Below are 25,246 nucleotides of genomic sequence, written 5' to 3' on the forward strand. Positions count from 1 at the left end.
TATGACAGTGAAGAAAAATTATTTGAAGTGAAAACTGAAACATCCAAGTGAGCAATGCAGGCCCCATGGGTCTCTTGTCTTTTTATTAATGTGTATTAAGTAAATATGCTGTGTAACTGATAATATATAACAAAACTTAACAAATTTCTAATAATGCAACCAGTAGAAGATTAAATTGTGGTAAATCAATGACAATGTCCACCTTTATCAGAGAAAAATGAAGTGTGAAGCTTGTTATCTCTGTGGTATGAAGTGTATGGAAAATGTTTCTAAGATACAGAGATACTGTGTTACTGTAGGCATAGAATGAGAAAATTTCCGGAGGTCCAGGTCCGGATGTTAAAATATTGGATCATGTTATTTCTATACATTAAGAAATCCTTTTATACTGAATGAAAACAACAAAAATAAAAAGCCCATGAAAGCTAGTGAAAATACTACTCACCTTGATTGTAGTGCATCCTCACTGATAATCCCTGGACTGTTAGTGACAGAGTTTGTTGTTCCCAGTGGCCCGCACCATTTAAGTCGATCACTCTTATTACATGCTACATTGACCTGGCAGTTGTCTACAGACAGCTTCTGTGTAGAAATATTTCTCTGTCTCTTAGTCAAACCTCCAGTGTTGATCCTATATATCATAGTCAACCCTCCAGTGTTGATCCTTTATAAAACAGTCAGACCTCCAGTGTTGATCCTTTATAAAACAGTCAGACCTCCAGTGTTGATCCTTTATATTACAATCAAACCTCCAGTGTTGATCCTTTATATTACAGTCAAACCCTCAGTGTTGATCCTTTATATTATAGTCAAACTTCCAGTGTTGATCCTTTATATTATAGTCAAACCTCCAGTGTTGATCCTTTATATTACAGTCAAACCTCCAGTGTTGATCCTTTATATTATAATCAAACCTCCAGTGTTGATCCTATATATTACAGTCAGACCTCCAGTGTTGATCCTTTATATTACAGTCAAACCTCCAGTGTTGATCCCATATATTATAGTCAAACCACCAGTGTTGATCCTTTATATTATAATCAAACCTCCAGTGTTGATCCTATATATAACAGTCAAACCTCCAGTGTTGATCCTTTATATTACAGTCACACCTCCAGTGGTGATCCTATATATTATAGTCAAACCTAACTTTTGTTTTTACTTTGAAATCTGAAAATTAATTCAAGATATTTTGGAAATCCAATTAAGTTCGGCATTGCTTAGATATGAATCAAAGACAGAGACTTCTACAAGTCATGGTTTGCAAACACATGACATTTGATACTACTACAAATATCTCAATAGAGAAGTAACAGAGAACAATCTTTGACCCATTGAGCTTCTTCATCAAATGAATTACTTGACACTTGTATAATAAAATCTAGATTGACCGGGTTACACAAACAATGATTTGATCCTTTATACAAGGGCTGGTTGATATCCACAAAAGCCTCTCACACTAATATATTCTAATTTTGGAGATTTATTGTACATTAATTGTCATCAAGTAATCTGTTATTACCTCCCCTTGTTTTTATGCCTGCGTATAGTACCACTTCTCACACTGGTCAGTTATTAACACACCTGCCTGACAGGTATGTCAAGGTTAAGGAGACTACAGAAGTTAAATGAGTTTAAATCTACAGAGTACTTCTGGACAAGAAACCAATTTAATTAGCCTATAGCATGTTAGGGTGACAAATTTCTGTTAAATTTTTTAACCCGCCATAAAATACCTGGTCCACTAGACTGGTGAGCTTATGCCATACAGCATCCAGCATGCACTGCAAATTGCTATTAGTCATAAATGACAAAGTAGATTTTAACCAAATTTGGTCAGAAGCATCCATGGTGGAAGAAGAACAGATAAATGGTGGGTATCAGTCCCCTGGGTACTGAGGGGCTGGGGCCCAAAAGGGAACTTTTTTTTCATTTTTTTCCCTAATCATCCTATAGGAATGAATAGTTTATTACAAAATTTGATCTGAAGAATAGTTTTGAGAAGGAGAATCAATTTTTATAAACAGTGGGTTTCAGCCCCCTGGGGCAGGAGAGTGAAGGGGGGGGGGGGGGAGTCCAATGAGGGAAATCGGGACACATTCTTTAAAATTCTGTTCCTCCTGTAGGAATGATTGGATTTTGCTCAGATTTGGTCTAAAGCATTGCTAAGTGAAAGGGAATAAATTTTGTATAAACAGATTTCTCAGCCCTATGGGGCTGGAGTGGCAGGGCCTAATAAGGAAAGTAGAGCAAATTGTTTAAAATTGTTCTTATCCTTAAGGGCTTCCTGGATTCTGTATCAGTTTTGTCTGAAGCATCCTTAAGTGAAGCGGAATCAATTTTGTATAAACAGCAGGTCTCAGCCTCCAACAGCAAGATGGGCAGCACCCAAAAAGGGAAATAAAAGAAATTCTTTTAAATCTTACTTCACCTGTAGGGATGAATGGATTTTGACCACCTGTGGTCTGAAACATTCTTGGGTCTTGGCTACCTGGGGCAAAAGGAGCAGAACACAATACCTGAAACAGAGTAGATTCCTTATAAACCTTCTTCTATAGGAATGATCCAGTTTTGCCAAAATTTAATCTGAAACATTCTTGAGTGAAGAGTACTTTGTTTTATATTATCTATGCATCTTAACCTCCTTGGGTCAGAGGGGCAGGGGCAGAAGGGGTGGGTTAGAGGGCTATTGCAGAGGGGGATGGGGTCAGAGGGGCAGGGGCATTCAAGGGTAAATAATTATTTCAATACCTTTCCTTTAGTTTTAATGAAGTTATTTCAGCAAACAAAACCAGGTGAGGGATACAGGCCATGTAGGCCTCTTGTTACCTTGTCATTTCATCATTCATTTGTGTAATCATTTTTTGTCATTTCATTATTCTGTCATTCTGGCATTTCTCTTATATCATCATTCTACATTTTCATTATTCTGAAATCCTACCCTGTCATCATTCCTTAAGAATTTTACTGCTGTTCATTTACTTTGTATAAATTTGTATGTTGAAAAGATGCATGTGAAGTGCTTGAATTGGTTCATGGTGACTTTTAGGTCGAAGTTGAAGTGACCCATGTAATCACTTTTTCCCTTTCATTGTTTGTTATGTGTCATAGACAATTTACAGTTTTAACTTCTCAATAACCAAGATGCACAAGATGCAGAAACTGGGCTGAAGGGATGAAGGGTTTTTTAGGTCATCATGCTTCGTCCGTCGTCGTCCGCCGTGCGCCGTGCGCCGTGCGCCGTCCGTAAACTTTTCATTCAAACGACTTCTTCTCAAATACTAGAAGGTCTAGGGGGCTAATACTTGGCACAGAGGATACTGGCATGGAGCTCTACCAAGTTTGTTCAAATGAATGACCTTGACCCACTTTAAAGGTCACAGGGGTCAAATATGTTAAAATCTTTAAACAACTTCTTCTCAATAACCAAAAGGCTCAGATTGCTGATATTGTGCCTGTGGCATGCTGGGAGGAAAGGCTACCAAGTTTGTTTAAATGAATGACCTTGAACAACTTTCAAGGTCACAGGGGTCAAATATGTCAAAATCTTTAAATAACTTCTTCTCAAATACTAGAAGGCCTAGGGGGCTAATACTTGGCCCATAGCATGCTGGCATGGAGCCCTACAAAGTTTGTTCAAATGAATGACCTTGGCCCACTTTCAAGGTCACAGGGGTCAAATATGTTAAAATATACAAAGGACTTCATCTCAATAAGCAAAAGTCTATGAGTGCCGATATTGGGTCTGTAGCATGCTGGGAGGAAAGGCTACCAAGTTTATTCAAATGAATGACCTCAACCCACTTTCAAGGTCACAGGGGTCAAATATGTTAAAATCTTTAAACAACTTCTTCTCATTAACCAAAAGGCTCAGAGTGTAGATATTGGGCCTGTGACATGCTGGGATGAAGGACTACCAAGTTTGTTCAAATGAATGACCTTGACCCACTTTAAAGGTCACAGGGGTCAAATATGTTAAAATCTTTAAACAACTTCTTCTCAATAACCAAAAGTCTCAGATTGCTGATATTGTGCCTGTGGCATGCTGGGATGAAGGGCTATCAAGTTTGTTTAAATGAATGACCTTGAACAACTTTCAAGGTCACAGGGGTCAAATATGTCAAAATCTTTAAATAACTTCTTCTCAAATACTAGAAGGCCTAGGGGGCTAATACTTGGCCCATAGCATGCTGGCATGGAGCCCTACAAAGTTTGTTCAAATGAATGACCTTGGCCCACTTTCAAGGTCACAGGGGTCAAATATGTTAAAATATACAAAGGACTTCATCTCAATAAGCAAAAGTCTATGAGTGCCGATATTGGGTCTGTAGCATGCTGGGAGGAAAGGCTACCAAGTTTGTTCAAATGAATGACCTCAACCCACTTTCTAGGTTTGGCTTGCTTTTTGTCAGATGACCGTTAAGGCCCATGGGCCTCTTGTTTCAGTTTAATGACCTTGACCACTTACAAGATGACAGGGCTCAAATGTGTGAGAACACTTAAATGACTTCATCTCAATAAGCAAAAAGCCCTCATAGTGCTGATATTGAGCCATTAGTATGCAGTGATAAAGGGCTACAAAACTGTTCAGCAAATTCTGCACAAATGAAATGAGGCTGCTGTGACCTGATTGGCTGATATCTATTGGCACTGTTAACTGAATGCTTTCCACACATTTCTTTATGAAGGAACAGATGAATTATGATGAGATTTGCTTGGTAGACTTGTTATCTTAACCCCTTCTTCAAGTTTGATAATTGGCAAATTGTGCGCATATTTAATGAGGCTGTTGTGACCTGATTGGCGGATATTTTTTCTAGTTTTCCATGTTGCTCACTTTAAATGTATATATTTTACAAATGAACATGGGTGGGGGGATCTTGATGATGATGTCCTTGTTCATTTTGGCAGATTTTACATTTGCACTATATATATACAATGTCAAGTAATCTTACTTGGTTAACAAGGTGATTTCTACAACTTGTTACAAAAATAACAGCAGTATTGGCCTTGATTTCCAAAGAGTTGTGGCCCTTTGATTTTCAAGGAATAAGCTTTCATTCATTTTCTCAGTGGTGCTTGGAGATATTTATCTGAAATTTTAGGTGTAGTTGTATTAGGAGGAGTTCAACATTGTCACAATTCCTAATTCCTTAAGTAACAAACATTTGCCAGGTTTTTCTAGTAAACCTCAAGGTCTCTGAACCACTTGTAACAATGACAAACATTTGATATTTTCTCCATTAGCCAGAAAAGTCCTAGGTACTCTTGTAGTTTCTCAGTCTACCATCAAGGTCACAGGAATTCTTTTAATGACATTTGATAGGATTCCCTGGTTACCATCAAGGTCACAGGAACTCTTTTAATGACAATTATTTGATAGGATTCCCTGGTTACCATCAAGGTCCCAGGAACTCTTGTAATGACAAACATCTCTCTGTATAGGATCTGGAGATAAGACATATGCGCATCACATGGTGAGGACTGACAGTAAGGAACAAAAACTTGACACTTTCCTTAGAGCACCAACCACTCAGGGAGCTGGATCCAGTAACCAAGTATCAACAACCAACAGGGAGGGAAGAGCAGACAGGAATGAAGATAATTCAGCAATAGAGGTTTTTATTGAGTAAGTTAGCATGTCTTTATGGAGACATTGACCTTTGACCTGTCCTTGTCTCCTATCCCTGCACAGTTTATTACCTGCCATAGTCTTTTGTCAGTTTAGGCTGATGTTATTAAAGATGACGTGATGAGATGTGATGGAAACTTAAACCAGTTTAAGTTTTGTCTGAGTTGGTGATAGATGGTCGTGGCAGGTGACATATGGTGATAGTGTCCACAGGAGGATCAATGCCATGTTTGACCAGACTGACCATAATTAATATAAACTGTCCATTATTAGTATTGATTGTTCAGTATTAGTATAATTAAACTTTCAATATCAGTCAAACTGTGCAATATATTAGTCTAGAGAATTAGATCAACCAGACACCCTAATGCTTGGAAGTGATATGAGTGGGGTCTCTCTAAGCATTGTGGGGCATCTTTATAAACAGCTCCTCTCCCACAAGGGTGGGTAAAATGTGGGCCAGTTTGGTGATAATCAGTAATTATTGCAAGGAATTGTGAGTTTGATGTTCTCTCCCTATTAAAGTCTAGAATCACAAGAGAAATATTTCTTTGGTTTGAGTTCTGATTAAATGCTCCTAAATGACATTTATATTGTCATATATGTTTCATACAGCAAAGAGCAAACTACAAGTTCAAAAGAGGATACTGAGCCAAAAACACAACAAAAACAGCGTCAAATAAAGCTGTCCAGTGTACTCTCCCTTCAGCAGACTGTAAAAGATGACGCCCATAAAGGTAAGGATCAAACTAATGAATTATCAGTTACTTAACTAGACTAAAACCTGAGACAATTAACAGACTGGAAGATCAAAGGTCTGTTGCCTATTACAGTCAACAGTCTATAGCCTGGGACAGTCAACAATCTATAGCCTGGGACAGTCAACAGCCTATAGCCTAGTACAGTCAACAGTCTATAGCCTGGGACAGTCAACAGTCTATAGTCTGGGACAGTCAACAGTCTATGGTATGGACAGTCAACAGTCAATAGTCTTGGACAGTCAACAGTCTATAGCCTGGACAGCCTACAGTCTATAGCCTGGGACAGTCAACAGTCTGTAGCAAGGGACAGTCAACAGTCTATAGCCTGGGACAGTCAACAGTCAATAGCCTTGGACAGTCAACAGTCTATAGTCTGGGACAGTCTACAGTCTATAGTCTGGGACAATCGACAGCCTATAGCCTGGGACAGTCAACAGTCAATAGCCTTGGACAGTCAACAGTCTATAGCCTGGGACAGACGACAGTCTATAGTCTGGGACAGTAAACAGTCTATAGCCTGGGACAGTCAACAGCCTATAGCCTGGGACAGTCAACAGTCTGTTGCCTGGACAGTCAACAGTCTATAGCCTGGGACAGTCAACAGTCAATAGCCTTGGACAGTCAACAGTCTATAGCCTGGGACAGACGACAGTCTATAGTCTGGGACAGTAAACAGTCTATAGCCTGGGACAGTCAACAGCCTATAGCCTGGGACAGTCAACAGTCTGTTGCCTGGAGAGTCTGCAGTCTATAGCCTGGGACAGTCAACAGCCTATAGCCTGGGACAGTCAACAGTCTGTTGCCTGGACAGTCTGCAGTCTATAGCCTGGGACAGTCAACAGTCTATAGCCTGGGACAGTCAACAGTCTGTAACCTGGGACAGTAAACAGTCTATAGTCTGGGACAGTCTACAGTCTATAGTCTGGGACAATCGACAGCCTATAGCCTGGGACAGTCAACAGTCAATAGCCTTGGACAGTCAACAGTCTATAGCCTGGGACAGACGACAGTCTATAGTCTGGGACAGTAAACAGTCTATAGCCTGGGACAGTCAACAGCCTATAGCCTGGGACAGTCAACAGTCTGTTGCCTGGACAGTCAACAGTCTATAGCCTGGGACAGTCAACAGTCAATAGCCTTGGACAGTCAACAGTCTATAGCCTGGGACAGACGACAGTCTATAGTCTGGGACAGTAAACAGTCTATAGCCTGGGACAGTCAACAGCCTATAGCCTGGGACAGTCAACAGTCTGTTGCCTGGACAGTCTGCAGTCTATAGCCTGGGACAGTCAACAGTCTGTAATCTGGGACAGTTAACATTCTGTAACCTGGGACAGTAAACAGTCAATAGCCTTGGACAGTCAACAGTCTATAGTCTGGGACAGTCAACAGTCTATAGCCTGGGACAGTCGACAGTCTATAGTCTGGGACAGTCAACAGCCTATAGTCTGGGACAATCGACAGCCTATAGCCTGGGACAGTCAACAGTCTGTAGCCTGGGACAGCCAACAGACTATAGCCTGGTACAGTCAACAGTCAACAGTCTGGACAGTCAACAGTCTATAGCCTGGTACAGTCAACAGTCAACAGTCTGGACAGTCAACAGTCTATAGCCTGGGACAGTCAACAGTCAACAGTCTGGACAGTCAACAGTCTATAGCCTGGTACAGTCAACAGTCAACAGTCTGGACAGTCAACAGTCTATAGCCTGACAGTCAACAGTCTATAGCCTGGTACAGTCAACAGTCAACAGTCTGGACAGTCAACAGTCTATAGCCTGGTACAGTCAACAGTCAACAGTCTGGACAGTCAACAGTCTATAGCCTGGTACAGTCAACAGTCAACAGTCTGGACAGTCAACAGTCTATAGCCTGGGACAGTCAACAGTCTATAGTCTGGGACAGTCAACAGTCTATAGCCTGAGACAGCCAACAGACTATAGCATGGGACAGTCAACAGTCTATAGCCTGGTACAGTCAACAGTCAACAGTCTGGACAGTCAACAGTCTATAGCCTGGTACAGTCAACAGTCAACAGTCTGGACAGTCAATAGTCTATAGCCTGGTACAGTCAACAGTCAACAGTCTGGACAGTCAACAGTCTATAGCCTGGGACAGTCAACAGTCTATAGTCAGGGACAGTCAACAGTCTATAGTCTGGGACAGTCAACAGTCTATAGCCTGAGACAGCCAACAGACTATAGCATGGGACAGTCAACAGTCTATAGCCTGGGACAGTCAACAGTCTATAGTCTGGACAGTCAACCGTCTATAGCCTGGGACAGTCTGCAGTCTATAGCCTGGGACAGTCAACAGTCTGTAGCCTGAGACAGCCAACAGACTATAGCATGGGACAGTCAACAGTCTATAGCCTAGGACAGTCAACAGTCTATAGCCTGGGACAGTCAACAGTCAATAGTCTGGGACAGTCAACAGTCTATATTCTGGGATAGTTGACAGTCTATAGTCTTGGACAGTCGACAGCCTATAGCCTGGGACAGTTAACAGTCTATAGCCAAGGACAGTCAACAGTCAATAGTCTGGGACAGTTAACATTCTGTAACCTGGGACAGTAAACAGTCAATAGCCTTGGACAGTCAACAGTCTATAGTCTGGGACAGTCAACAGTCTATAGCCTGAGACAGCCAACAGACTATAGCATAGGACAGTCAACAGTCTATAGCCTGGGACAGTCAACAGTCTATAGTCTGGACAGTCAACCGTCTATAGCCTGGGACAGTCTGCAGTCTATAGCCTGGGACAGTCAACAGTCTGTAACCTGGGACAGTAAACAGTCAATAGCCTTGGACAGTCAACAGTCTATAGTCTGGGACAGTCAACAGTCTATAGCCTGGGACAGTCGACAGTCTATAGTCTGGGACAGTCAACAGCCTATAGTCTGGGACAATCGACAGCCTATAGCCTGGGACAGTCAACAGTCTATAGCCTGGGACAATCAACAGTCTATAGCCTGGGACAGTCTGCAGTCTATAGCCTGGGACAGTCAACAGCCTTAAACAGGAGCTAGATAATTTTTAATCTCTGGCATAATTATGTTGATCACCAGAGTGTGTAAGCAGATAAGCTGATATTCTGAATGGCTTGTTACTTACACATATATTAAAAGTCAGCTGGGGATGAAATCAAAACCTATTTTAATTTCCAAAATTTGAAAAAAAATCTTATACAGCATTAGGATACAAAGTAGACAGGTGTTTAGAGTGTCTCTCTCTGGGACTAAAGATCAGAATGTATAATGTCATTCTGATTTACCACTTAAACCCTCAGACACATTGATGTTCTCTTGCTACTCCCATGTGTCCAAGTAAACACATGCTGCATAAAACTGCCTATAGAGCCCTCCAAATGTAGAAACACAGATGAAAGGATAAAATGCTTTTATGCCTGAGATAAGAATGAGGTAATATATAAATCAATAGAGATTCTGATTAACGGCATTACAAAGCGTATTGTAAGCCCTTTATGGATAAGCATGATAATGTCTTGGATTTCATTGAATGGTGAAGTTATAATGACGGTGAAGTAGAAGCAGTCTTTACTCACAGCATTATCGCGTAACATAGAGAATCCCGCATACTCAAAATTATACAACACAGACGGTTAGATCACCTCTGGAAATTATAAGTGTCTTTCATAACAAAAACAAGGTTATTGGTGTCAACAGGGGAGAGGGGATGGGGGTTATACTAGAATCAGTTCATCTGTCTACAGGGGGGTTATACTAGAATCAGTTCATACATCTGTCTACAAGGGGGGTATACTAGAATCAGTTCATACGTCTGTCTACAGGGGGGTTATACTAGAATCAGTTCATACATCTGTCTACAAGGGGGGTATACTAGAATCAGTTCATCTGTCTACAGGAGGTTATACTAGAATCAGTTCATACATCTGTCTACAGGGGGGTTATACTAGAATCAGTTCATACGTCTGTCTACAGGGGGGTTATACTAGAATCAGTTCATACATCTGTCTACAGAGGGATTATACTAGAATCAGTTCATCTGTCTACAGGAGGTTATACTAGAATCAGTTCATACATCTGTCTACAGGGGGTTATACTAGAATCAGTTCATACATCTGTCTACAAGGGGTTATACTAGAATCAATTCATACATCTGTTTAGCTGATTACAGTCAACCTTATAGCATTTTATGACTGGTCTATGTCTGGATATATTTTTTGTGGTTTTTTTGACAGTTTGATGCTGTGGTTACCAAAACCGTAGCTACTGATTTCCACAGATGACTTCCAGAAATCTATCTTGTGTTATCAATGTTGTACAGACTTCTCAGATGGGTCATTCTCGTTAAAACAGAAAATGTCTGTGTAAATCAGGTCATTGCCAATAAATGTAGCTTATCATGTGAAATGTGCAGCTCTGTTTACTTTATGATGGCTTCCATAAACAAACAAAGGCCTTGAATTAAGAACTGGTTTGTATAGTCCATTATTTTTTAAGGAGATGGGGGGATATTTTCTCTATTTTGTGGTACAGTAATGTGATGATGAAAATCTATTCCATAAAATGCTGAGACATATGTATTCATGTATGTATGTCCGTCCGTCCATCCATCCGTCCGTCCTTCCTTCCTTCCTTCCTTCCTTCCTTCCTTCCTCCTTCCATCCTTCCTTCCTTCCCTCCCTTGTTAACATTGATCATACAAAGCCTATGTACTTACTAAATTCATGGCCTACAACCCCTTATTAACAGAGTTTTGTGTCCTGAGTATAGTGTGGCCTGCATTAAAACTAAGGTAATGAAACTAGGTGTGGTCATTCTATGACAATGTGCCATGTACCAAATTCAGAGCCTGTAACCCCACAATTACAAAGTTATTGTCCTTCCTTAAACCTTTTGTGTCTTTGCTTTCATTTAAACTAGGATAATGACACTTGGTCTTTACATTGGTCATACAGAAAGGATTTCAAGTTACCAAGTTCAAGGCCTGAGATGCCTTAATTACAGTATTATTGCCCTTTGTTAAAATTTTGCATCCAAAAAAGTTGTTATTTGGGGAGCATTCTTCACTTTCACTGATACTCTTGTTTATTCTCTGTAGTGATATGTTGCTGTGTGTAGTGTATGTATAGTAAATTTGTTGTCTGAATTTCAATATTTCAGGTCTGACTGAAATGTTCCGCAATCACAAGTTTGTTGGTTGTGTCAATGAGGAATTTTCTTTAATACAACATCAGACAATGTTGTTTTTAGTGAACACAACAACAGTTAGGTAAGTACACAAATGCTACTACTCCTATCTCTCAATTGTATAATTGTACCAATGTTGGTCCAGCATTCAGATAGTGGGCTAATCAAAATGCCCTATATTTTTGGTTTTTGGTCTGTGATCTTCGGACGTAAGGCTGTAGTCCATCATACGTCATTAAACAGTTCTTCCTTTTTTATATTTGCTGACAGGCAGCCATCTTATATTCTAACAATGTATGTTAGTCACCATTATTTCTTGAGAATAAACTGGAGGAATATTTCTCAGATTTCATAAGTAGTTTCCCCATGTTCCCTGAATTATGCTTTTTTGATTTTGGGAGTGATCAGAAAAGCAAAATAGCTGACAGGGGACCAAATTTCATTTGACAGATCAAGATTATTTTTGCTTTTTTCTTATGTGGACCTCTCAAGTTTCCTATAATCTAGAGCCAATAAAAGGAAAAAAGAGAAAAAGAACTGAAAAGAGAAAACTTTTAAAGGACAAATGAATATCAAGCAATGGTACATGCCAACATCCCTCTAGGATATCTTGTAGTTTGTGGTGTTTTGATGGGTTTTTTGTTTTTATTTCAGTAAAGAGCTATTCTACCAAATCCTTCTTTTTGACTTTGGTAACTTTGGAAACCTGAGGCTTTCGGTAAGAATGCTGTATATAAGTTCAGATTGATGTTTAAATAACCCTGCACCTTCACACGGCCACTATTTTTTCCTCTATTTGTATGATAATGATAACCTTCATTAATTTACAACAATTACATATTAAATATTATATCAATCACTCTTGTTACCTGGGGAAAACCAACGTGATCGGGCAGGTGACCCCATGCCTTTTCATATCCATTCTGGGAATCAAACCCCGGACAGCTAGGTGAAAGGCGAGTGCGTTACCACTGTGCCACCTGACCACCAAATTTCCTCCATTGGTCCTTTATCTGTCCATTAACAATGTCCATCACTTGATCTTTCTTGCTTCGTCTGTGTCTGTAAAAATTTGTATCTCATGTTCAAATGAAAGGATTTTGACCAAATTTGGTCAAGAGTGTCCTTAAACATAGAAACAGGATCCAAGAAGATAAATTAGATAATTTTAGGTCACCTGAGACAAATTGACTCAAATTTCTAAATTCCTCTTTTCAATACTGACATAGGGTAGAACTAAATGATTTTCATTGATGTTAGGGTCATGTAAGGGTAAGATGCTGTATATAAATTGTAAATTTCCTCATATTTCCCCCTGCAGAGGGGGTATAGTTTACCAAAGTTTATATAGGAAAATTACATTTTTGAGCATAATTTCATTTGAAATAGTTTTCAATCTTGGTTTTAAATATTAGTATAGGATAACAGTTTGATAACATGAATATATTGATCCTGACTGACCCCAACAGCTGATGGGTGGGACCAAAAAAGGTCAAATTGACTCAAAATCCAAAATTTCCTTCTTAACAGCAATTATTGTAGAATCAATAGTCTTTATGGATGAAAAAGGTATCAAGGCGCTTCACTAAATTAGTGGAATTCATGACCCCAGTGCCCAACATTCTCCCTGGGAGGGCTGGGTTCTCCCTAGGAACCACTGCTCCTGGGACTCATAATATGTATGAAATAGAGTTAAACTTTCGTAATTTTGGGGTCCTTTGTCAATTTAAGGAATCGAAATGATGGTTTGTGAGGGTTAGTGGAAAACCCTGACGGGGGAAAAGTTTAATGTAGTTTTTATAAGAAAGTGGCATTTCTGAGCCTAAATTTGTTTATTTTCTTCAGTAATAAGTCAAACTTGGTGTATAGGTTTGATGGTATGCCGATATTGAAACTGGCCGACTCCCTGGGGCTTAAATCATATCCTTTAAATCTTATTAAAATCAATATTACAATTGATTTTTCGTGACACTTGACTAGATACCCTAATGACTTTTATGTTAATATTACCTCAGGGCACTGTTAAGGTTGTCAGGCCTTTTGCTGGTTTCAGGCCTCTACTCAGGACACTGTTCAGGCTGCTAGGCATTTTGTTGACTTAAAACTTCTACTCAGATTGCTGCTTAGGTTGTCAGGCATTTTGTTGGTTTCAAACCTCTACTCAGGACACTGTTAAGGCTGCAAGGCATTTTGTTGACTTCTAATCTCTACTCAGGGCACTGTTCAGACTACTAGGCATTTTGTTGACTTTTAATCTCTACTCAGGACACTGTTAAGGCTGCTAGGCCTTTTATTGACTTTTAATCTCTACTCAGGACACTGTTAAGGCTGTAAGGCCTTTTGTTGACTTTTAATCTCTACTCAGGTTGCTGTTAAGGCTGTAAGGCCTTTTGTTGACTTTTAATCTCTACTCAGGTTGCTGTTAAGGCTGCAAGGCCTTTTGTTGGCTTCAAACCTCTATACAGGTCACTGTTAAGGCTGCTAGGCCTTTTGTTGGCTTCAAACTTCCATTCAGATCATTGTTTTTACTGCTAGGCCTTTTATTGGCTCAAACTTTCACTCAGGTCACTGTTAAAGCTGTCAGGCCTTTAGTTGGCTTAAACTTCCACTCAGGTCACTGTTAAGACTGCTAGGCCCTTTGTTGGATTTCAACTTGTACTCTGGTCACTGTTTAGACTGCTAGGCCTTTTGATGACTTAAACTTCCACTCAGGTCCCTGTTAAGGCTGCTAGGCCTTTTGTTGGCCTATACCTCTACTCAGGTCACTGTTAAGGCTGCCAGGCCTTTTGTTGACTTCAAATTACTACTCAGGTCACTGTGAAGGCTGTCAGGCCTTTTGTTGGACTATTCCTCTACTCAGGTCACTGTTAAGGCTGCTAGGCCTTCTGTTGGCCTATACCTCTATTCAGGATACTGTTAAGGCTGCTAGGCCTTTTGTTGGCCTATACCTCTACTCAGGACACTGTTAAGGCTGCCAGGCCTTTTGTTGGCCTATACCTCTACTCAGGTCACTGTTAAGGCTGCTAGGCCTTCTGTTGGCCTATACCTCTACTCAGGATACTGTTAAGGCTGCTAGGCCTTTTGTTGGCCTATACCTCTACTCAGGACACTGTTAAGGCTGCCAGGCCTTTTGTTGGCCTATACCTCTACTCAGGTCACTGTTAAGGCTGCTAGGCCTTTTGTTGTACTATACCTGTGCTCAGGACACTGTTAAGGCTGCCAGGCCTTTTGTTGACTTTAAACTTCTGCTCAGGTCACTGTTAAGGCTGCTAGGCCTTTTGTTGGCCTATACCTCTACTCAGGTCACTGTTAAGGCTGCTAGGCCTTTTGTTGGCCTATACTTGTGCTCAGGACACTGTTAAGGCTGCCAGGCCTTTTGTTGACTTTAAACTTCTGCTCAGGTCACTTTTGTTTGCCTATACCTCTTCTCTTGAGACTGTTAAGGCTGTAAGGCCTTTTGTTGGCCTATACCTCTGCTCAGGTCACTGTTAAGGCTGCTAGGCCTTTTGTTGGCCTATACCTCTACTCAGGTCACTGTTAAGGCTGCTAGGCCTTTTGTTGGCCTATACCTCTACTCAGGTCACTGTTAAGGCTGCTAGGCCTTTTGTTGGCCTATACCTCTACTCAGGACACTGTTAAGGCTGTAAGGCCTTTTGTTGGCCTATACCTGTGCTCAGGACACTGTTAAGGCTGCCAGGCCTTTTGTTGGCCTATATCTCTGCTCAGGTCACTGTTAAGGCTGCTAGGCTTTTTGTTGGCCTATACCTCTGCTCAGGACACTGTTAAGGCTGCCAGGCCTTTTGTTGGCCTATACCTCTGCTCAGGTCACTGTTAAGGCTGCTAGGCCTTTTGTTGGCCTATACCTGTGCTCAGGACACTGTTAAGGCTGTCAGGCCTTTTGTTGACTTTAAACTTCTGCTCAGGTATGAAACAAAAATAAGAACAAGAAAATATTCCCCATTATTTACGTGATTGTCGTCCCTTTATGAGTGTTATTGACTGTTAGAGTTATCTTCCCTGGATGTGTGTTATTTATCATTGGAGTTGTCTTCTCTTTGTATGTGTTATTTATTTTGGCATCATCTCCCTTTAATATACTTCTTTACTGTTGGGGATACATTCCATTTATTGTTCTTATTTACTTTGAGAGTTATCTCCCCTTTATGTTCATTGTTTACTTAGGTTTTCTGTCAGAATTATCTCCTCATTCCATGAGCTATCCCTTGTAGGAACCAGCACCTATATATGAACTGGCTATGCTTGCCCTTGACCTTGAGGAAAGTGGTTGGATTGAGGCTGATGGCCCTAAAGAGGATCTAGCGACCTACATTGTGGACTTTCTCTCCAGTAAACGGGAGATGTTAGAAGATTACTTCTCCATGGAAATAGACCAGGTATATAAACATAGATTTGGTGGATTGTGTTAATATATCAAGATTTAGGCAATCTGACATGAAGAGTCAGGATAACCTACAACTATTGTGTTTCCTCTGTCACCATGTACTGTCTGCCTCTGCTTGAAATGGTCCTGAGGTGGTCTTGACCAAGTGTTGTTATTTTTCAGGTCAGTCTGAAATCCAGTATGACAGCTCTCTTGAAAAACCTAGTTTTATCTTCTTATGATGTTCCATAAGTACCATAAAGCTGAAATTGGGTAGGGATATAGATGAAATAAACCAATGAAGTGTTGTTATTTTTTGGCCTCATCAAAAGTTCAGTATGGCTGCTATAGTGTAACAATGATTGCCCAATCATGGTTTCCCTGAACCATACACATTTTAAATTTCTCCTGAAGTTCCACCACTGTGATTGAGCTGAAAATTGCCTGAAATGATTGGTCAGAAATCTAAAATGACTGCCATGGCAGCTATCTTGAAAAACACATTTTAAAATTTATCCCTATAGTTCAATGCAGTGATGCCTCTTGTCTGAAATTCTGTGAGAATATTAAGATACTGCTAAAATATTCCGAACTGTTTTCATCAGTTAATATTTGTTCACATTACACCACTACTGTTACCATTGTATCATTTATCAGCCTTGATAGTCAGATGACTGTTAAGGTCATTGGCCTTTTGACCTTGTTCTGATAAGGGTCTCTTGTGCATGTCAAAATAAAAAAAATGTTTCGAAATTGAGAACAGCTGGACCATATGGCCTCCACAATCTGATATACTTGTCTTGAAGGACAATTCTAGTCTTATTTGTTTTTAAAGTACATTTGTACTCTGATAAAAAATAAAGACATTTGTTGATTAGCATGTTTTTTATCTGAATGTTCAATTTGAAGACGAGATTATTATATAAAATACAAGGCAATTACTAGTATGTAATATAAAAACAGGGAAGTTTGAGTTTAATCAATATGGTGTTTTGGTTTATGGCTGAGAAAATCCCTCCACTGTGATTGGCTCTGAAGTCTCCTACAGGTTCTGACAAAATACAATGTTAACATGAAACCAGTGAATTCCTACATGAGAGGTTAACATCACAAATTGATAACCTTGTCAAAAAATGGTAACAGGTAATTTACATGTCAAGATGTACTTTTCACCAATAAGAAGACAGCATTCTCTGTTTACAAACATGGCGGATGACCAGAGCTTGAGTCACACACAAGGTCAAGAAAGCCGATTTGACACTAAGAACATGAAACGTTCCAAATAATCTGATATACACTTAACCATGTTGTCAGAAATAGGACAGCTGAATTTGCAATGCAGAAAACTTTCATTTTTTTTCCAACTCACATCTTAAATGCCATGTCATATAACAAAACAGTCATTGACCTTCTGTAGGTTAATACAAGGTCTTGTTAACCTTTGAAAGGTGATATGTCCCTGGGCCTGCAGCCTCCCAGATTATCACCTTTCCAAGGTTATCAAATCTTGTATAAACAACATAACATCAATAATTGTATTGACCTGGTAGAAAAATACTGACCTCCGACTTTTTCTGCCTGGACAGTATAACACTATCAATATTTGCTGAATCAAAATTGTTTAAAATATGAATTTAAATATTATGTAAAGTGAGAGACATATTGGTAGGTACATATTGTTGATAGACTTTCTGTGTAAACTATTATTATTCCATTCTTAGTGGGATATCAACACATAAAACATCATTAGGGCCATCAAACGGTAAAACACACAACGATCCAAAAAGAAATAACATTAAACAAACCAAAAGGTTTCTGTGTAAACAATCGTTTGTATAATGTCTATGGTTTGTTGTAGAATGGTAACCTGTGTACTGTGCCGATGTTGTTAGAGAACTTTGTATAATGTCTATGGTTTGTTGTAGAATGGTAACCTGTGTACCGTGCCGATGTTGTTAGAGAACTTTGTGCCTGATATGGATGGCCTACCTATGTATATACTTCGCCTTGCAACAGAGGTAACTGGGTAAAACTTACTTAAACCTGGATATTTTAGAAGTTTTGGTTTTGAAAGTGTTAATGAAACACTATAAGTTATTGATATAGTTATAAAGGTGCAAACATCAATTTATATTTCTGCTAATCCACTTGTAAATGATAATTTGATCTTGGATTTCGATTTTGAAAGTTTGTTTTTGCTACTTCTTGTCCATCGTAGATTTAGGAGGATAAAAATGATGGATCTATGGAAACATTAGGATATCAGTTGTTCTATTTATTTGGTGTCCTTGTTTCTTCCAACAAATTCTCCTGAATAACCAGGGATCATAAAATTATGATGTTGCCCATCTAGCCTACTTAAAAAAGGGTGATCTTGACCCACCTTTAAGGTCACAGGGGTCAAATTTTTTGAAATCTAAACATTTTGGGAATCTATATTTTTGGCACAAATGTGTATAGCATCTAGATCTTTAGCTCTTATTATCAAAACATATTTGATGCTTCAGTCATTTAATGAAATTTTTGATTCCTACAGGTTGACTGGGATGTTGAAAAGATTTGTTTTGAGAGTTTTGCCAGAGAAACCAGCAATTTCTACTGTGTGAAGAAAAGTTTATTTGTTCCGACCACAGAAAGCGTGGTAAGTAACTTGTTTACCTGTATAACTGTTAGTCAGGGATGTGTTAGTTATCATACAAATTTTACCTGTATAACTGGTAGTCAGGGATATGTTTATTATCATACGAATTTTACCTGTATAACTGGTAGTCAGGGATGTGTTTATTATCATACAAAATTTACCTGTATAACCGGTAGTCAGGGATATGTTTATTATCATACAAATTTTACCTGTATAATCAGTAGTCAAGGATATGTTAATTACCATACAAATTTTACCTGTATAACAGGTAGTCAGGGATATGTTTATTATCATACAAATTTTACCTGTATAACTGGTAGTCAGGGATATGTTAATTACCATACAAATTTTACCTGTATAACTGGTAGTCAGGGATATGTTAATTATCGTACAAATTTTACCTGTATAACTGGTAGTCAGGGATATGTTTATTATACAAATTTTACCTGTATAACTGGTAGTCAGGGATATGTTTATTATCATACAAATTTTACCTGTATAACTGGTAGTCAGGGATATGTTTATTACCATACAAATTTTACCTGTATAACTGGTAGTCAGGGATATGTTTGTTATACAAATTTTACCTGTATAACTGGTAGTCAGGGATATGTTTATTATCATACAAATTTTACCAGTATAACTGGAAGTCAGGGATATGTTTATTATACAAATTTTACCTGTATAACTGGTAGTCAGGATTATGTTAATTATACAAATGTTACCTGTGTAACTGGTAGTCAGGGATATGTTAATTATACAAATTTTACCTGTATAACTGGTAGTCAGGGATATGTTTATTATACAAATTTTACCTGTATAACTGGTAGTCAGGGATATGTTTATTATCATACAAATTTTACCTGTATAACTGGTAGTCAGGGATATGTTTATTATACAAATTTTACCTGTATAACTGGTAGTCAGGGATATGTGTATTATACAAATTTTACCTGTATAACTGGTAGTCAGGGATATGTGTATTATACAAATTTTACCTGTATAACTGGTAGTCAGGGATATGTGTATTATACAAATTTTACCTGTATAACTGGTAGTCAGGGATATGTGTATTATACAAATTTTACCTGTATAACTGGTAGTCAGGGATATGTTTATTATACAAATTTTACCTGTATAACTGGTAGTCAGGGATATGTTTATTATACAAATTTTACCTGTATAACTGGTAGTCAGGGATATGTTTATTACCATACAAATTTTACCTGTATAACTGGTAGTCAGGGATATGTTTATTATCATACACATTTTACCTGTATAACTGGTAGTCAGGGATATGTTTATTAGACAAATTTTACCTGTATAACTGGTAGTCAGGGATATGTTAATTATACAAATTTTACCTGTATAACTGGTAGTCAGGGATATGTTTATTAGGTCATCTGACCCGAAGGGTCCGATGACCTATAGTCATCATGCTTCGTCCGTCGTCGTCCGCCGTCGTGCGCCGTCCGTAAACTTTTCATTCAAACGACTTCTTCTCAAATACTAGAAGGTCTAGGGGGCTAATACTTGGCACAGAGGATACTGGCATGGAGCTCTACCAAGTTTGTTCAAATGAATGACCTCAACCCACTTTCAAGGTCACAGGGGTCAAATATGTTAAAATCTTTAAACAACTTCTTCTCATTAACCAAAAGGCTCAGAGTGTAGATATTGGGCCTGTGACATGCTGGGATGAAGGACTACCAAGTTTGTTCAAATGAATGACCTTGACCCACTTTAAAGGTCACAGGGGTCAAATATGTTAAAATCTTTAAACAACTTCTTCTCAATAACCAAAAGGCTCAGATTGCTGATATTGTGCCTGTGGCATGCTGGGATGAAGGGCTATCAAGTTTGTTTAAATGAATGACCTTGAACAACTTTCAAGGTCACAGGGGTCAAATATGTCAAAATCTTTAAATAACTTCTTCTCAAATACTAGAAGGCCTAGGGGGCTAATACTTGGCCCATAGCATGCTGGCATATGGAGCCTCAATACAAAGTTTGTTCAAATGAATGACCTTGGCCCACTTTCAAGGTCACAGGGGTCAAATATGTTAAAATATACAAACGACTTCTTCTCAACAAGCAAAAGTCCACGAGTGCTGATATTGGGCCTGTAAGATGCTTGGAGGAGAGGCTACCAAGTTTGTTCAAATGAATGACCTCAACCCACTTTCTAGGTTTGGCTTGCTTTTTGTCAGATGACCGTTAAGGCCCATGGGCCTCTTGTTATCATACAAATTTTACCTGTATAACTTGTAGTCAGGGATATGTTTATTATACAAATTTTACCTGTATAACTGGTAGTCAGGGATATGTTTATTATCATACAAATTTTACCTCTATAACTGGTAGTCAGGGATATGTTTATTATCCATATTTTATTATTAGTTTTAGATAGTTGTCTTTACCATCTTGTGTATTCTGAAATAATCATAGATACAAAATTCTCCTCAACAAGTTGTTGCATAATTTATGGCCTGATTTTCAATTTATGTTGGACTTAAGGATTCTTAAAAAACACACAGCATGTAATTATCATCAAAATATGGTCATGTATAGAACTATGAGATCTTGATTCCAGACACTCAATCAAAACCACAGATTACTCCATGTTTCAGGGATTTGAAGGAGAATTTCAGACCAAATAGGGTCTAATGTGTAGTAGTCTGTGTTGTCAATTATACAAGGAGAATTTCAGACCAAATAGGGGCCAATATGAAGTTGTGCGTGTTGTCAATTATACAAGGAGAATTTCAGACCAAATAGGGGCCAATATGAAGTTGTGCGTGTTGTCAATTATACAAGGAGAATTTCAGACCAAATAGGGGCCAATATGAAGTTGTGCGTGTTGTCAGTTATCAGATTAAATAGGTACCAATGGTAAGTAGTCTGTGTTGTAAGTTATACAAGGAGAATTTCAGACGAGATAAGAGCTGATTTTAATCAGCATCACCAATGATACATGGTATTGATCATATTTCCTTTTCCAATTTCAGGACAAGTATAAATGGTGTACAGAACATGTGTTGTATCCAGCCCTCAGAACATCAATTTTACCGCCATCTTCTTTGGCAAACGACTCAAGTATCCTACAGATTGCTAACCTGCCTGACCTGTATAAAGTGTTTGAGAGATGTTGATTTGTTCTGCCCATGAGAGATGTTGCTTTGTTCTGACCATGAGAGATGTTGATTTGTTCTGCCCATGAGAGATGTTGATTTGTTCTGCCCATGAGAGATGTTGATTTGTTCTGCCCATGAGAGATGTTGATTTGTTCTGCCCATGAGAGATGTTGATTTGTTCTGCCCATGAGAGATGTTGATTTGTTCTGCCCATGAGAGATGTTGATTTGTTCTGCCCATGAGAGATGTTGATTTGTTCTGCCCATGAGAGATGTTGATTTGTTCTGCCCATGAGAGATGTTGCTATGTTCCGCCCATGAGAGATGTTGATTTGTTCTGTCCATGAGAGATGTTGATTTGTTCAGCCCATGAGAGATGTTGATTTATTCTGCCCATGAGAGATGTTGCTATGTTCCGCCCATGAGAGATGTTGATTTGTTCTGCCCATGAGAGATGTTGATTTGTTCTGCCCATGAGAGATGTTGATTTGTTCTGCCCATGAGAGATGTTGCTTTGTTCTGACCATGAGAGATGTTGATTTGTTCTGCCCATGAGAGATGTTGATTTGTTCTGCCCATGAGAGATGTTGATTTGTTCTGCCCATGAGAGATGTTGATTTGTTCTGCCCATGAGAGATGTTGATTTGTTCTGCCCATGAGAGATGTTGCTATGTTCCGCCCATGAGAGATGTTGATTTGTTCTGCCCATGAGAGATGTTGATTTGTTCTGCCCATGAGAGATGTTGATTTATTCTGCCCATGAGAGATGTTGCTATGTTCAGCCCATGAGAGATGTTGATTTGTTCTGCCCATGAGAGATGTTGATTTGTTCAGCCCATGAGAGATGTTGATTTGTTCTGCCCATGAGAGATGTTGATTTGTTCTGTCCATGAGAGATGTTGATTTGTTCTGCCCATGAGAGATGTTGATTTGTTCTGCCCAAGACTTTCAGTGAATTTAAAGAAACGTGTAATTAACCATGTTGATTGTAAATTCTTGTTATGGTACTCGAGAGCACACTGATAAAGAAATGAATGGTATAGACCTGTCTGCATTAGGACAATTGACTTGTGTTTATGTCTACAGAAGGACGATAGTCCTGTGTTTATGTCTACAGAAGGACGATGGACCTGTGTTTATGTCTACAGAAGGAAGATAGACCTGTGTTTATGCCTTCAGAAGGACGATGGACCTGTGTTTATGTCTACAGAAGGACGATGGACCTGTGTTTATGTCTACAGAAGGACGATAGACCTGTGTTTATGTCTACAGATGGAAGATTGTCCTGTGTTTATGTCTACAGAAGGATGATGGACCTGTGTTTATGTCTACAGATGGAAGATAGTCCTGTGTTTATGTCTACAGAAGGAAGATAGACCTGTGTTTATGTCTACAGAAGGAAGATAGACCTGTGTTTATGTCTACAGAAGGAAGATAGTCCTGTGTTTATGTCTACAGAAGGAAGATAGTCCTGTGTTAATGTCTACAGAAGGACGATACATGTGTTTATGTCTACAGAAGGAAGATAGACCTATGTTTATGTCTACAGAAGGAAGATAGTCTTGTGTTTATGTCTACAGAAGGATGATAGATATGTGTTTATGTCTACAGAATGAAGATAGTCCTGTGTTTATGTCTACAGAAGGACGATAGTCCTGTGTTTATGTCTACAGAAGGACGATGGACCTGTGTTTATGTCTACAGAAGGAAGATGGACCTGTGTTTATGTCTATAGAGGGACGATAGTCCTGTGTTTATGTCTACAGAAGGAAGATAGACCTGTGTTTATGCCTTCAGAAGGACGATGGACCTGTGTTTATGTCTACAGAAGGATGATGGACCTGTGTTTATGTCTACAGATGGAAGATAGTCCTGTGTTTATGTCTACAGAAGGAAGATATACCTGTGTTTATGTCTACAGAAGGAAGATAGACCTGTGTTTATGTCTACAGAAGGAAGATAGTCCTGTGTTAATGTCTACAGAAGGACGATACATGTGTTTATGTCTACAGAAGGAAGATAGACCTGTGTTTATGTCTACAGAAGGAAGATAGACCTGTGTTTATGTCTACAGAAGGAAGATAGTCCTGTGTTTATGTCTACAGAAGGAAGATAGTCATGTGTTTATGTCTACAGAAGGATGATAGTCATGTGTTTATGTCTACAGAAGGAAGATAGACCTGTGTTTATGTCTACAGATGATAGTCCTGTGTTTATGTCTACAGAAGGAAGATAGACCTGTGTTTATGTCTACAGAAGGAAGATAGTCCTGTGTTTATGTCTACAGAAGGAAGATAGTCCTGTGTTTATGTCTACAGAAGGAAGATAGTCATGTGTTTATGTCTACAGAAGGATGATAGTCATGTGTTTATGTCTACAGAAGGAAGATAGACCTGTGTTTATGTCTACAGATGATAGTCCTGTGTTTATGTCTACAGAAGGAAGATAGTCCTGTGTTTATGTCTACAGAAGGAAGATAGTCCTGTGTTTATGTCTACAGAAGGAAGATAGTCCTGTGTTTATGTCTACAGAAGGAAGATAGTCCTGTGTTTATGTCTACAGAAGGACGATAGTCCTGTGTTTATGTCTACAGAAGGACGATGGACCTGTGTTTATGTCTACAGATGATAGTCTGTAAATGGAAACTGTTAACACAAAGGATTTTTCTTAATTCATCAAGGATCGGTTAATTCTTGAAAGGTTGAGAATAATCATGAAAGTGCTGTAGAATTCCTGTAGTAAGATCACCAGAACATTTAATACTAGTTATTCCAAAATCAGTCAGATATGAGAAGAATAGAGAGAAGGTTGATTTCTAAAATCAAGGACTGTCAGGAAATACAAGAATCTGTCCGTTTGTAACACATTGATAAATACTACAGCTGATGTGAAACTCTTCAACAAAATTGTTGGTTTTCAATAAAAGAAAGTAAAAAAATCACTTTATATTGTTTTATTTTATTTACTCAGACAAGTGTCCAAGAATTGTAAATCTAGATAAGGTTGGGAACACCTGTTGTACAAAAGTGTCCAAGAATTGTAAATCTAGGTAAGGTTGGAAACACCTGTTGTACACAAGTGTTTAAGAATTGTAAATCTAGATAAGGTTGGGAACACCTGTTGTACACAAGTGTTTAAGAATTGTAAATCTAGATAAGGTTGGGAACACCTGTTGTACACAAGTGTTTAATAATTGTAAATCTAGATAAGGTTGGGAACACCTGTTGTACACAAGTGTCCAAGATTTGTAAATCTAGATAAGGTAGGGAACACCTGTTATACACAACATGTCTAAAAATCATAAGGGAGGTTATTCTCGGTTATAGGATAAGAAAACACAATAGTAGTTTAATTGTTATTCATATGTGCAACAGTTAACAGATACAATATAATAATATTCACAAGTTATGAACACATCATACACAAACATTCAATTTCTTCTCAGACATAAAGTCTCTGTCAGATTGTCCGGTGCTGATGAACACCAAACTTTCTGCAGCAGCATGTAGTGGTAGAACCCAGACAC

At 38.8% G+C, this 25,246-nt stretch overlaps 1 protein-coding gene across 2 annotated transcripts in view; it reads left to right on the forward strand.

Annotated features, from left to right (window-relative positions):
* The window catches only part of LOC132550642 (DNA mismatch repair protein Mlh1-like), a 106,385-nt gene extending 81,777 nt beyond the window's left edge, over positions 1-24,608 (forward strand). Inside the window, exons 13-21 of one of the 2 annotated variants that reach the window (XM_060214734.1) lie at positions 5,446-5,629; positions 6,248-6,369; positions 11,539-11,647; positions 12,220-12,283; positions 15,795-15,959; positions 17,872-17,964; positions 18,483-18,587; positions 21,596-21,683; positions 24,401-24,608. In XM_060214734.1, coding sequence (XP_060070717.1) covers positions 5,446-5,629; positions 6,248-6,369; positions 11,539-11,647; positions 12,220-12,283; positions 15,795-15,959; positions 17,872-17,964; positions 18,483-18,587; positions 21,596-21,683; positions 24,401-24,417 — 947 coding nt within the window. In that variant the 3' untranslated portion in view covers positions 24,418-24,608. Of the gene's footprint in view, positions 1-5,445; positions 5,630-6,247; positions 6,370-11,538; positions 11,648-12,219; positions 12,284-15,794; positions 15,960-17,871; positions 17,965-18,482; positions 18,588-21,595 lie in introns of both variants that reach the window. The other variant, XM_060214733.1, reaches the window with a different exon arrangement.
* Positions 24,609-25,246: the final 638 nt, after the last annotated feature.

The sequence above is a fragment of the Ylistrum balloti genome, unplaced genomic scaffold, assembly GCF_031769215.1.
Source record: "Ylistrum balloti isolate Yb309-2 unplaced genomic scaffold, AGI_CSIRO_Ybal_v1 Utg370138, whole genome shotgun sequence".
NCBI classification, from domain to species: Eukaryota; Metazoa; Mollusca; class Bivalvia; order Pectinida; family Pectinidae; genus Ylistrum; species Ylistrum balloti.